General features: G+C 47.7%; 5 protein-coding genes across 5 annotated transcripts; all 5 read left to right on the top strand. All coding sequences in view use genetic code 12, as the record gives it.

Annotated features, from left to right (window-relative positions):
* Positions 1 to 868: 868 nt before the first annotated feature.
* On the top strand, positions 869 to 2,197 carry STB3 (Stb3p; the record flags this gene model as incomplete). The annotated part of the gene is made up of 1 exon (XM_025483278.1): positions 869 to 2,197. One exon carries the CDS (start codon positions 869 to 871, stop codon positions 2,195 to 2,197), a length of 1,329 nt encoding a protein of 442 aa, XP_025337491.1.
* Positions 2,198 to 3,075: 878 nt separating this feature from the next.
* Positions 3,076 to 5,439, top strand: CDC47 (DNA replication licensing factor MCM7; the record flags this gene model as incomplete). Its single annotated transcript, XM_025483277.1, has 1 exon — positions 3,076 to 5,439. The coding sequence occupies one exon, from the start codon at positions 3,076 to 3,078 to the stop codon at positions 5,437 to 5,439; it is 2,364 nt and encodes a 787-aa protein (XP_025337490.1).
* A 104-nt stretch (positions 5,440 to 5,543) lies between these two features.
* CXQ87_004843 (uncharacterized protein) lies at positions 5,544 to 6,269 on the top strand (the record flags this gene model as incomplete). The annotated part of the gene is made up of 1 exon (XM_025483276.1): positions 5,544 to 6,269. One exon carries the CDS (start codon positions 5,544 to 5,546, stop codon positions 6,267 to 6,269), a length of 726 nt encoding a protein of 241 aa, XP_025337489.1.
* Positions 6,270 to 6,830: 561 nt separating this feature from the next.
* Positions 6,831 to 7,376, top strand: CXQ87_004842 (uncharacterized protein; the record flags this gene model as incomplete). Its single annotated transcript, XM_025483275.1, has 1 exon — positions 6,831 to 7,376. The coding sequence occupies one exon, from the start codon at positions 6,831 to 6,833 to the stop codon at positions 7,374 to 7,376; it is 546 nt and encodes a 181-aa protein (XP_025337488.1).
* A 435-nt stretch (positions 7,377 to 7,811) lies between these two features.
* On the top strand, positions 7,812 to 12,311 carry CXQ87_004841 (uncharacterized protein; the record flags this gene model as incomplete). Its single annotated transcript, XM_025483274.1, has 2 exons — positions 7,812 to 8,958; positions 9,703 to 12,311. The coding sequence occupies 2 exons, from the start codon at positions 7,812 to 7,814 to the stop codon at positions 12,309 to 12,311; spliced, it is 3,756 nt and encodes a 1,251-aa protein (XP_025337487.1).
* Between the last annotated feature and the right edge of the window lie 46 nt (positions 12,312 to 12,357).

Below are 12,357 nucleotides of genomic sequence, written 5' to 3'. Positions count from 1 at the left end.
GAGAACCCTTCAACATCCGTCTCACAATTGTCCAGATCGGCTCCAAGCCTCCATACCCAAAAATGTCATCTTATCAGATTCATGACCTTTGCCAAAATCACGCTATCCTGGGCACCCCACCATGCCCCATTTTTTTTTTTTTTTCACCTCAGTGACCCTTTACGGCATTGCTCCCAGCAGAACAACCAACTTTGGTCGATCTGCATTTTCTTCTATTTTTGGGCGGGAATCCCCATAATATTCGACTTTGCCAAATATGTCCATTTTCAGCCGACCTCGGAATCGTCTTAAAGTGACCGACTGACGGCCTTATCAGGCTACGGCGCCTCTTATCCGGATCCGGATAACACAGGTGCGGGTCACACCGTGGGCTGTCTCTGGCTGCCTGTCATTCACAGCGTGGGAGCGGAATCTGGCTATGTGCAGTACCAACATTATCTGCCGGAAATTTGCACCCTCTCGAGGCAAGTGACTCAGCGTGGGAGGGCCATGTTTGTCGGGAAATCAGCGAATGAGGAGGAGAGTTGGGCGTTGTGTTGGGGTTTTATTGGGGGACGGGGTCGCGTCACGTGCACAATATTATTTTTATCCCCGCCTTGACAAAATTGCTTTTTCTCCGAGCTAGCCTGTGGCGGCACTACCGAAAAAACAACAGAATTTGTCACGGTGCGACGCACCAGAATGTAGGAAGCCTCTTTATATCGAGCCCGGTGTCTCACGAAAATACATATGGATTTTTCAGTTGCTAAACAAGAGTCATAAAAAACAACCCCTGCAACAAAACAACTAAAACACACCAATCCGACCAATTTACTACCGTTCATTTATTTAAACCCCTCCGTCTACCCCAGATTTGAAGTCCCCCGCCATGAACACGGAATCCGGGGTCCAGGAGGACTCAACAAAACCAACAACACAGACCGCCAATTCCAAGTCCAACGGTCCCACCAAACATGTCACAAAATTGTCCACGTCCTCTCCCGAGGCTATTCGTGTTGCTGCCGAAATTACCCCTACAAGGCTCGCCAATCTCTTAATTAAGAAAGGTCCCTTGCCCATTCGGTTAATCACGTCTCAGTTGGCCGTGGAAGTTCCCGGTTTCGATCTCCTTTCGCTTTCCAAGCAGCGTAGACTTATCATGGCTGCTATGGAAGCCGGCGATGTGGAGAACAACGTTGTTTTTGAAAAAATCGGCTGGGGCCAATGGGCCGTGCGTCGGAAAGACTCAGACTACATTGTTACTGAGGGCAGTGCTACCGACGATAAAGCCAAGATTAGCGTTCAGGAGCTTAAAGAGAAAGCCAAGCTTGGATGGTCGAAAAAGAAGGAGCTGGTGCCTAGTACTCGCAGAGACTCAATTTCCAATGGCAAACACAACCTTCACAATGTGAGTGTGCCGCTAGATGCAGCGTTGGAGTCTGAGCTGGAGCTGGAGGACGAGAATTCGCCATTTTCCGATGACGAGCTCCCCAGAATGGCCCGTTTTGATGTGGACGACAATGCTATTGCGGAGGATTCGGATGAAGACGATATGGATACCGCCGAGGACGGGCTCTTCCAGTTTGACGACGAGTCAAAGGACAAGAAGCGGAAGAAGCTGCCTCCAGTGCTGTTTGCCAACAGGGTGCCTTTGAAAGTGCTGCCTCCTCCACATCTCCAGGGTTCTCGCCGTAAACTGTCTGGAGCCAACTCGGTCACGAAAAACACCCACACGGGCTACTCAAACAGACACCAATTGTTCAGCCGCCTGAGACTCAACTCCATTGAGAATTTGGACAATTACATTGTCTCTTCTGCTCGTGGTCTGCTGATCCTGGTGTCTTCTCCTCCTCCTGCTTCCTCGGTCCTTTCAGTGTCGCCAATTGGCTCGTGGCTGAACTCTAATGGTCATCTCCACCCTGGTGTGACCGTGTCGCCCGACAATTTCGGCAATAACATTGGAGGCAGACGGAAGCTGAGTTTCAACGAGTCCAGTATCCGCTCTACATTGCTGTCGTCGCTCCCACGCAACGGTGCAAATCCCAAACTGTCAAAGCAGGATGCCTCTGATACCGACGAGGAGGACTGGGCTACAATTGGCGCTGAGTCTTTGCGCAAACACAGTGCTGGTTCGCTGACAACGCCTGGCAAAGAGGATACCCTACGTAGCGACGAGAAACGGGCTGCCCGTGCGTTGGTCGATTTGATGTCGATCTAGCTCCTCTAGCTGGCCTGGGTTGTTGCGGCCGCTGCAGGGCAGGTCCTGGCAGCTTCATAGTATAGAAAATGTATCAACCAAGAGGAATCCGAGTAGCTGTATGAATTGATATAGACCATTGAGTCTGAGGGTTGATTTTATGATTTTGGTGACGCCAAATATTCGCTATATTGCTGGAGATCTACCAGTAGCCATTTTTAGACAGTTGCAAAAACAGATAGCTGATGGAATGTGGAGAATGCAGAAGCCTATTGTCACTCACCATACAGCAGCGTGGTCCGTGATTTCAACATCTATGATCGAATGACAACACTTTCAACAATTAAAATCAGGTCTAAGGAAATATGACTTAGAGTTGAGTACAGAAGCCGAACCGAGTCTTCAGTCTGTCTATAACTATGCAAGAGAACCACAAGCATGCAATCGAAACCATGAAATAACATCAACACTTCCGAGAACTTTTCACAAATAGAGTAAAGAAAATGAAGTTACCCCACAAATTGGACAATTTGACTCCAACTTAAATTTCACGTTTTCTATATTCAGCCAAAACGTCCATCCCTGTATTCTCGGACACCCCTTCGGACCGTGCTTTTCGCAGCCAATGCCCCACCAAGGCTTTTCCAATACATGGAGGCTATAATCGATTTTGACAAATATCAAATACACCAAACTAAGCCGACGACTTCAAATAACATTAAATTCGTTAATCATAACATCCTCTTCCTTTTTTTCAAATATCGTGGGACGTTCTCTTGCAGGGCCGTTCGATGCTGGAAGACGCGTGTATTTCACCCAATTAGGAATAGATATGGCGCGGCCGAAAAAAAGGTATACCCATCAACCACACGGTCTTTTCATAAAAACCTACATCTCCAATGTCAGCGACAACGGTGCTCCCCACCGTGCAAATCAATGTCAATTACAATGAGCTCAAAACGCTGATTCGTGATTTCTTCACTCATTTCAAGGCCTCCTCCGATGTCGATCTCGATGTGGAACCTGAGTTGCAGGAGCTGGGTATCAAATACTTGGATTTGTTGCAAAAAGTTGCCAACAGAGACATCTCCACTCTCTACGTGGATTTGGACGATATCAAGGCGTACCAGGAAAACCAGTTTTTCTCGTCTCAGCCCTCGCAATTGGGCCTGATGGACTTGGTCAACCAGATCCAGAAGAATACGTACCACTTCACCGAGCTTTTCTCCTCAGTCGTGGACGAGTTGATGCCTGAGCCAACCAAGGATGTCTCCTACAAGGACGACGTCTTGGACGTGATCTTGCACCAGAGAAAGTTGAGAAACTTGCGTGTTTCTCAGGAGAACACCGATGAGCTCAACTCTTTAAACGCGGGCTTGTCTCAGCAGACCAACACAGACTGGCAGAACTCTCAACAGCTGGGCGGCTTGTTGCAGGAGAACATGTTCCCACCCAAGTTGACCAGACGTTACCATTTGTACTTCAAGCCTGTGACTGGTAGAACCAAGGCTTTGGCTGTGAGAGATGTCAAGGGCAGCCACGTTGGTAAGATGATCACCGTCAGAGGTATCGTCACCAGAGTCACCGACGTGAAACCTTCCGTGCTTGTGAATGCCTACACTTGTGACAAGTGTGGCTACGAGATTTTCCAGGAGGTCAACTCCAAGGTTTTCCAGCCTTTGACTGAGTGTACCTCCGAAGTGTGCAAAACAGACAACCAGAGAGGCCAATTGTTCATGCTGACGCGGGCGTCCAAGTTCCTGTCTTTCCAGGAGGTCAAGATCCAGGAGATGGCTTCCCAGGTCCCCGTGGGCCATATTCCCAGAACACTTACCATCCATGTCAATGGTGATTTGGTCAGACTGATGAACCCAGGTGACATTGTTGATGTTTCTGGTATTTTCTTGCCTTCTCCATACACTGGTTTCAGAGCACTCAAGGCCGGTCTTTTGACCGAAACCTACTTGGAGGCTCAGTTTGTCCAGCAGCACAAGAAACAGTACGAGTCTCTCGAGATCACGCCAGAAATCAGAGAACAGATGATGGCTTTGAACCGTGAGGGTAACGGAACCATCTACAGGCGTTTGGCCCAGTCCATAGCTCCAGAGATCTACGGTCACTTGGATGTGAAGAAGATCTTACTTTTGCTTCTCTGTGGTGGTGTCACCAAGGAGATTGGCGACGGTATGAGAATTCGTGGTGACATCAACGTGTGTCTTATGGGTGACCCTGGTGTGGCCAAGTCTCAGTTGCTTAAATCCATTAACAAAATTGCCCCAAGATCCGTCTACACAACCGGTCGTGGTTCTTCCGGTGTTGGTTTGACTGCTGCCGTGATGAGAGACCCTGTCACCGACGAGATGGTGCTTGAAGGTGGTGCCTTGGTGCTTGCAGACAATGGTATCTGTTGCATTGATGAGTTCGACAAGATGGAAGAGGGTGACAGAACAGCTATCCATGAGGTGATGGAACAACAGACCATCTCCATCTCGAAGGCCGGTATCAACACCACATTGAACGCCCGTACCTCCATTTTGGCCGCTGCTAACCCTTTGTACGGTCGTTACAACCCTCGCTTATCACCCCACGAGAACATCAACTTGCCAGCTGCGCTCTTGTCTCGTTTTGATATCATGTTCTTGATCTTGGACCAGGCGTCTGAGGAGAACGACGAGCAGCTTGCAGAGCACGTCACCTACGTTCACAGAGAAGGTAAGCAGCCTGAGATGGACTTCACGCCGTTGGACCCTCATACCATCAGACAGTACATCTCTGTTGCCAGAACCTTCCGCCCCGTCGTCCCCAAAGAGGTCGGTGACCACGTGGTTCAGCTGTACATCAGAATGAGAAAAGAGGCCCAGAGAAATGAAGGGTCCGTCAAGAAATTTGCACACATCACACCTAGAACGTTGTTGGGTATCTTGCGTATCTCGCAGGCGCTTGCAAGAATCCGTTTCGACAACGTGGTGAGACCTACAGATGTGGACGAGGCACTTAGACTCTTGAAGGTGTCGAAATCCTCGATGGACTCGAACGATGACGTGGAGAGAGAAGACGTGACCACCAGAATCATGGGCAGCATCCGTCGCTTCATCAGAGAGAATGATGCCGACAACAACACCATCAACGTGGTTGAATTGTACACCAGATTGGCTGGCATGGGCTACACGCAAGAGCAGATTGACCTGTGCATCAACGAGTATGCACACCTTGGTGTGGTGCAGCTTGTGGACGACCGTGAGTCGTTATTGATTGTGGACTAAGGGTGTTGCAAAATGCGCACATTGATAATAAGGCAGACAGCGTATCGGGACGTCTAGTTGCCTACACATGTATTTTACCTTGAGCTAATAAAAAAGATAACAGGATGGTGAATGTAGGCACCACAAACAAGAGCCAGAATGATCAAGGATCTGAAATTCCAGAAATTCCAGACAACCAAAGTGATCTGAGACACAGTGATATTACAGATCTCCCCAATCCAACTACACCAGTTGTATCAGGAATCCTTGAAAAGAGGAAACAAAGCATCAATGCCAGTCAGCAATTCTCAAGAAGGGGCTCTGCTAGAGAACTTCACTCTCCACTTCCAAGAAACCCTGCTCCTACGAATAGAGAAGCATCTGAAGAACCTGAACAAACCAATGAACAGAAAGTCACAGATAAGCTAAAACCATGGGTTCTTGAAAACAAGGGCTCTGTTGCACGAGACCATATGGCCAATGAACGGACCTTTTTGGCCTGGATGAGAAGTGCTCTTATGACACTTACTCTAGGTGTCGCTTTCATTCAGATGTACTCAATTTCTTCCAGAGCCACGCATGCGTTAGTGAAAGATGCAGACGATAAGTTGAGGCAAAAGTTGACCCACGAGAACGCCGGTCTTGATGTCTTGGCCAGACCTTTATCCGTCATTTGTGCTGTTTTCGCTGCTTTCATGGTATTTGCTGGCTACTGGCGGTACCTTAGGGTGCAACATGCAATGACCAAGAATCAATTTCCTGTGAGCCGGGCATTCACGCTTACCGTGGTATTGTTGGCGTTGGTAGTGCTTGGTCTAGTTCTCGGGCTAGCGATCAAGACGGGTGGGTAAAGGCAATCGTTTAAGTGACATTCGGTTCGGCTCAGAGAATCTGCCTGCCTCAAGAGTGCATTTCGACATATTACTATTCAAAGTAGAAGGTTTCTGAGTTGGATAGAAGGCGTACTGTTTTCGAGAATAGCATACTTTCAAGTCGAGTGCTATGTAAGCCCATTGAGCATTTTTCTTTAATTTTTAAGCATCAGCACAGAATTCGATCGAGCTTCGAATAGCTATCATCGATGAACTCTTTCCATTGCTGGTTGTTTATCTTCACTATACTGTAATTTCAAGCAGTGTTGCAGCCATTAACTAGCGAGCCAGACTTATAGAACTCCTACTCTACAAACCCCAGGACCAGTTTTTCAACTTCACAATTGACATGACAATACAGAATATTTCTTTTTTTTTTTTCAAAAAAAAAAACTATACCAACCCTTTCAGCCACATGGCCTGTCTACCCATTATAGCTTTATCTGCGGCACGGTGAAAATGTATGGATGCGCGTTGGACGAAAAACACCAAGCAACAACCAGTGTTGGTACTTTTGTTGATACTCACAAAACACCTACTATGTCAGACTACGCGTCGCTCACGGTGGCCCAATTGAAAGAGCAGCTCAAGGCCAAGGGATTGGCCTTGGACGGCAAAAAAGCCGATTTGGTTCAGCGTCTTGAGGAACTGGACTCCAGCGCTCCAGAACCAGCCAAGACAGAAGAATCAGCACCTGCTCCCCAGGCCGAAGAGCCAAAGCAGGAAACCACTGAAACCACCCAACCCACGACTTCTGAAAACGGCGATCAGCTGCAGCCTCTGGAAGAAAGCAAGAAGCCAAAGGAGTTGACTCCAGAGGAAAGAAAACAGTTGGCTGTGGACCTTCTCACGAAAAAGATCCAGAGAGCCGAGAAGTTTGGTGACGAACTGCTGGCCGAGGCTGCCCGTAAGGATTTGAGCCGTGTGGAGAAATTCGGTGTGGACCCCGGAACTGCATTGGCCAAGGAGATCGGCTTGGTGGACAAGCAGGTGAACCTGGGCTTGGGGCACTTCAAGAAGCACCGTGGCCACAAGAACAAAAACAAGGGCAAAAAGAACAGAAACAAGGGCAAGGTGGGTAAATAGGCGGCCCGCCTCGAGAGACAAGCCGTATGGAGACTTTGTTCAATAGATATCAAAAATGTACGATTAATGTATGGCCTGGGTCTCGAGCACCGAGTCAATCTCCGAAGAGCCCGTCTGGACTCTATATAGTTGGTGTGGAAGCGGTTATGTCGAGCAAGTTTGACGGAATATAGGGTATAGCGCTGTATGATGAAGAGCTGCTTTTGCTGGAATTTATAGAGATTAAACCCGCTGAGCGGATATTTTCTGATTGATCTGCTGGCGAAGCATCAACCCTTCTATCTTCTTGATATCTTCAAACTTTGCCGTCTTGCGCCGTCTAGGCGCCACAGTTATTGCAAATCGAGAGCCACATCTTCCTCATACAATGAAAAGCTTATATAAGTTTTGCTGTTTTCTTAAAAATTGACGCCAATCTAGTCTTTAGCATTCATCATGGCCCCCGGATACAAGGTCTTCTTCTCTGAACTCGACAACCCTCAGCACTACGCTGAACTTAAAGAGAGCATCAAGGCTGGAAAAATCACCGATGCTAAAGAAACCGTCAGTGAACGTTCGAAGCTTTTATACCCTGAGTACTTGGTTTCTGCCACTCCAGCTGATTCCAAGGCTTACAACAACCAAAAAAACCCAGATGGTGCCAAAAACGATAAAGGTCACCTAGGCGACCCGGAGTTCAAGAGCTTGTTCAACAAGGCCCATAAGAAATTCGACTTGTCGCCAAACTTGGGGACTGAAATTGACGGAATCCAGCTCAGTGAGCTCGACGACCAGGGAAAGAACGATTTGGCATTGTTCCTTGAAACCAGAGGTTTGGCTATCTTCCGTAACCAGGACTTCCGTGACAAGGGTCCTGAATTTGCCGTGAACTTTGGCAAATACTTTGGCCCATTGCACATCCATCCTGTTGCCTACTCGACCGAGAAGCACCCCGAATTGTTTGTGACTTTCAGAAAAGCTGGTGATGGTTCCAGATACAACGAGCAGTTCAGGCACACCACCAGCACCATTGCATGGCACTCAGATGTTTCTTTTGAAGAATACCCATCGTCTTTTTCCATCTTTGTTGCTTTGGAAGCCCCAGAGAGCGGTGGTGATACTCTTTTCCTTGATGGAAGAGAAGCCTACAAGCGTTTGTCTCCACCAATGCAAAAGTTTTTGGAGGGTCTCACGGTGATCCATTCCAACTATGGTCAGAACAAGTTTGCTGCTCTTCGTAACCAGGTGGCCAGAATCAAGGCCGACTATTTCACAGAACATCCATTAGTGAGAACCCACCCAGTGACTGGTGAAAAGAGTTTGTTCTTCTCCAGAATTTTTGTTCAGAAAGTCAAGGGCTTGAAGCAGACTGAGTCTGACGCCATCCTCAACTTCCTCGAGGACCATGTCAACAACAACCCAGAGATTCAGGTCAGAGCTGCCCACAAGGGTACTGACTCCCGGTCTGTGATTTTGTGGGACAACAGAATCTTGATGCACTCTCACTGTAACGATTTCTTGCAGCACGAGACTACTGCTAGACACCATTTCAGAGTCACCTGTATTGGAGAGAAGCCCTACTTGGACAACTCTGAGAGCTCCAGTAATGAGAAGCCACAGGCCTATTAGGAGAGGCAGCAGAAGATATGGAAAAAATTTTAGAAGATTTAGTTTTGAGCAAAAGGATAGTGAAAATATATGGCGCAAGCGTCTGGAATGAATGAAAAGGTATTGAAGGTGTGGTTGTTAGGTTCATCCGACCATCCTAACAAGTTGTAGTGGGTAATGGGAAAGCCAGAGTGGAACCTAAATAACGAAAAAGCAATTCAAATTTTGATTGTGGTTTTCATCGATTTAACTGGTGGGAAAAAAACCCGAGCCTTCATCTTCAAACAATTGTCACTTCCTTGTCCCATAGCACCATCATTGCTGGTCCACTATAGAGCATAACCTTCAGATACTATACTAGAGCCCACACGGCCTCCGTAGACTCAATGGGCCAATAATCACAAAATCTAACCGAAAAATTCACCCCTAAGGCCATCTCCCCAAAATTTCTGGAATTCCGAACCACGTTGATGTCAGCAGCGCCTCACCGCCCATTACCGAGCCTTCCACTCACCAGCCACCTGCCTTCCACTGTACCGTCAATTTCTGTCTAGATCAGAATTTTCAAAAAGTTATAACCAAATTCTCTCAATTCGTAAAAGCGCCTCACAGTTTTCTCTGTTCTTGGCTCCTAACGTTATTCCCCTCCGGCTCTGAAATTTGCACCCATTCCACCTCCACTTCTCAATTCGCACAAAACTTATCTCAACTAACCATGTCCTCCAAACTCTATTACGAGGCACTCCCCCTCATTTGAAGCCCAGACACTACGATGTGTCTGTGTTTGACCTCGACTTGGAATCTGACTCCTACAATGGCGAAGTGGTAATCGACTTGGACATTGTGGAGGAGACGGATGAGTTGCACTTGCATTACCGAGACTTGGAGATCGGCGATATCAAGGCTAGCGTCGGTGACCGCGTGATTGATGCTACCGTGTCCGACCGCTTCCCAAAAAAAGAATATTTTGTTATCAAGCTTGCGGAGAAGGTGGTTCCAGAAAGCTCCACGGTCCAGGTTTCCGTTGGCTTCAAGGGTGTTATTCAGTCTAACATGGCTGGTATGTACAAGTCCTCCTACAAGGACAATGGCCAGACCAAGTACATGATTCTGACGCAATTCGAAGCTACCGATGCTAGAAGAACGTTTCCTTGTATGGACGAGCCTGCTTTGAAGGCCACCTTCGTGGTGAACATCACCTCTGATAACGCCTACACCGTTTTGGGTAACACCCCTGTGGAAAAGGTCCAGGAAAAGGGTGACCAGAAAATCACCTCTTTCCAGAAAACCCCGGTCATGTCGACATACCTCTTGGCCTGGGCCTTGGGTGAATTTGAGTTCATCGAGGGCTTCACTGAAGAGAAGTACTACAACGACAAGCCATTGCCTGTGAGAATCTACACCACGAACGGCTACTCAAAGGACGCTGAATTTGCTCTTTCTTTGGCCCCAAAAATTGTGGATTACTTCTCGAAAATCTTCGAACACAAGTACCCTTTGCCCAAGTTGGACCTTTTGGCAGTGCATGCTTTCTCGCATAACGCCATGGAGAACTGGGGTTTGATCACTTACAGATCTACTGCTCTTTTGTACAACCCTTCTACTTCTGATCCGGAATACAAGCAGAAGGTGGCCTACGTTGTGGCTCACGAAATTGCTCACCAGTGGTTCGGTAACTTGGTGACTATGCAATGGTGGGACGAGCTTTGGCTTAACGAAGGTTTTGCTACCTGGGTGGGCTACGCTGCTGTTGACTATTTGTTCCCTGAATGGGATATCTTCAGTGCTTTTGTCTCTACCTCGTTGCAGACTGCTCTTAAGTTGGACGGTTTGAGAAACTCTCACCCCATTAAGGTTCCGGTGGTCAATGCCTCTGAAATTGACCAGCTTTTTGACCAAATTTCCTACTTGAAGGGTGCATCCACGATTCTTATGCTTTCAGCATATTTGGGAACTGGTACTTTCCTCAAGGGTGTTGCCCACTATTTGAACGTCAACAAGTACGGAAATGCCACCTCGCTAGCTCTTTGGAAATCTCTCTCCGAAACCTCTGGCCAACCGGTTGGTGAAATGATGGAGTCCTGGATCACCAAGATTGGTTTCCCTGTGATCCAAGTTACTCATGAAAATGGAGACCTCGTCCTCAAACAGACTAGATTCTTGAACGGAGGCGGCGTGAAGCCCGAGGACGACGAGACCATCTGGTGGGTGCCACTCAACGCTGATGGCGACAACGTGGAGCTGTTGGGCCGGGACTCTATCGACCAAAAAGAAACTACAGTCAAGAACTTCAACTTGGACGGCTTTTTCAAGCTCAATCAGGATTCGCAGACAGTAGTGAGAGTGGACTATTCGCAAGAAATTCTTTCGAATCACATTTTGCCTTACTTCAAGAAATTCTCCTCCAAGGACAAGGTGGGTGTTATTGCTGACGTTGCCTCGATCGCCATTTCAGGTGACGAGAAGACAGACACCATTACGTTCCTCAACCTCGTGAAGTCTATCGTTCTTGACGAAGACTTGATCGGAGAGCTGTACGTTGCCTGGTTGGAGCTTTGTTCCCGCTTGTCTGCTTTGAAGACGACCTTCAGCGGTGAGGACAAGGACCTCAGCGAAAGAATCACTCATTTCATCCGCCTGGTCTACTCGAAGTTGGCTATCAAGTTGCTCAGCGAGGAAGTTGATGCCAATGACGTCCTCAAGACTAAACTCAAGGCGCACATCTTGAACAGTGCTGCAACCTACCAAGTTCCTGAGGTGAAGCAGCTAGCGCACTCGTATTTCGGAAGCTGGAAACAGTCTAAGACCATTGATCCCGCTTTGAGATACTTCACCTTCTCTTCTGTCCTCTCGTCGCCGGACGTTACTGAAGACGATGTGAAGGTGGTTTTGGACGAGGTGATTAACCCATCCGCTTTGGATTCTAGAGAAGTTGCCTTGAGTGCGTTGGGTAACATCTCCAGCAAGGAGCTTGCTAAGAAGATTATTGCCACGCTTATCGACATTAATGTTGTGCCTGTTATGGACGCCCACTTTTTGGCTGGCAACCTTTCCAAGAACACTGCTGTGAGAGACATTTTGTGGGACTTCATCAAGGACAACTACAACACGATCTACAAGTTGATGTCCACGAACATGGTTGTGTTGGACCGTTTCATTCGTTTCACGTTAGGCAACTACCAGCTGGAAGCCATGGCAGAAGACGTCGAGAACTTCTTCAAGGACAAGGACGTCAACGGATTCGAGAGATCCTTGTCGCAGGTGTTGGACTACATCAGGATCAACGCCGCCTGGTTCAAGAAAGACCAAGATCGTGTCAAGCAGTGGTTGACCGAACACGACTTCTAATCTACCTTCTTTGTACAATCTTCCCAATCTACGTACTATCATAATT

Source organism: Candidozyma duobushaemuli (genome assembly GCF_002926085.2).
Source record: "Candidozyma duobushaemuli strain B09383 chromosome Unknown F_B09383, whole genome shotgun sequence".
NCBI classification, from domain to species: domain Eukaryota; kingdom Fungi; phylum Ascomycota; class Pichiomycetes; order Serinales; family Metschnikowiaceae; genus Candidozyma; species Candidozyma duobushaemuli.
This window is presented reverse-complemented; position numbering and strand designations above follow the sequence as displayed.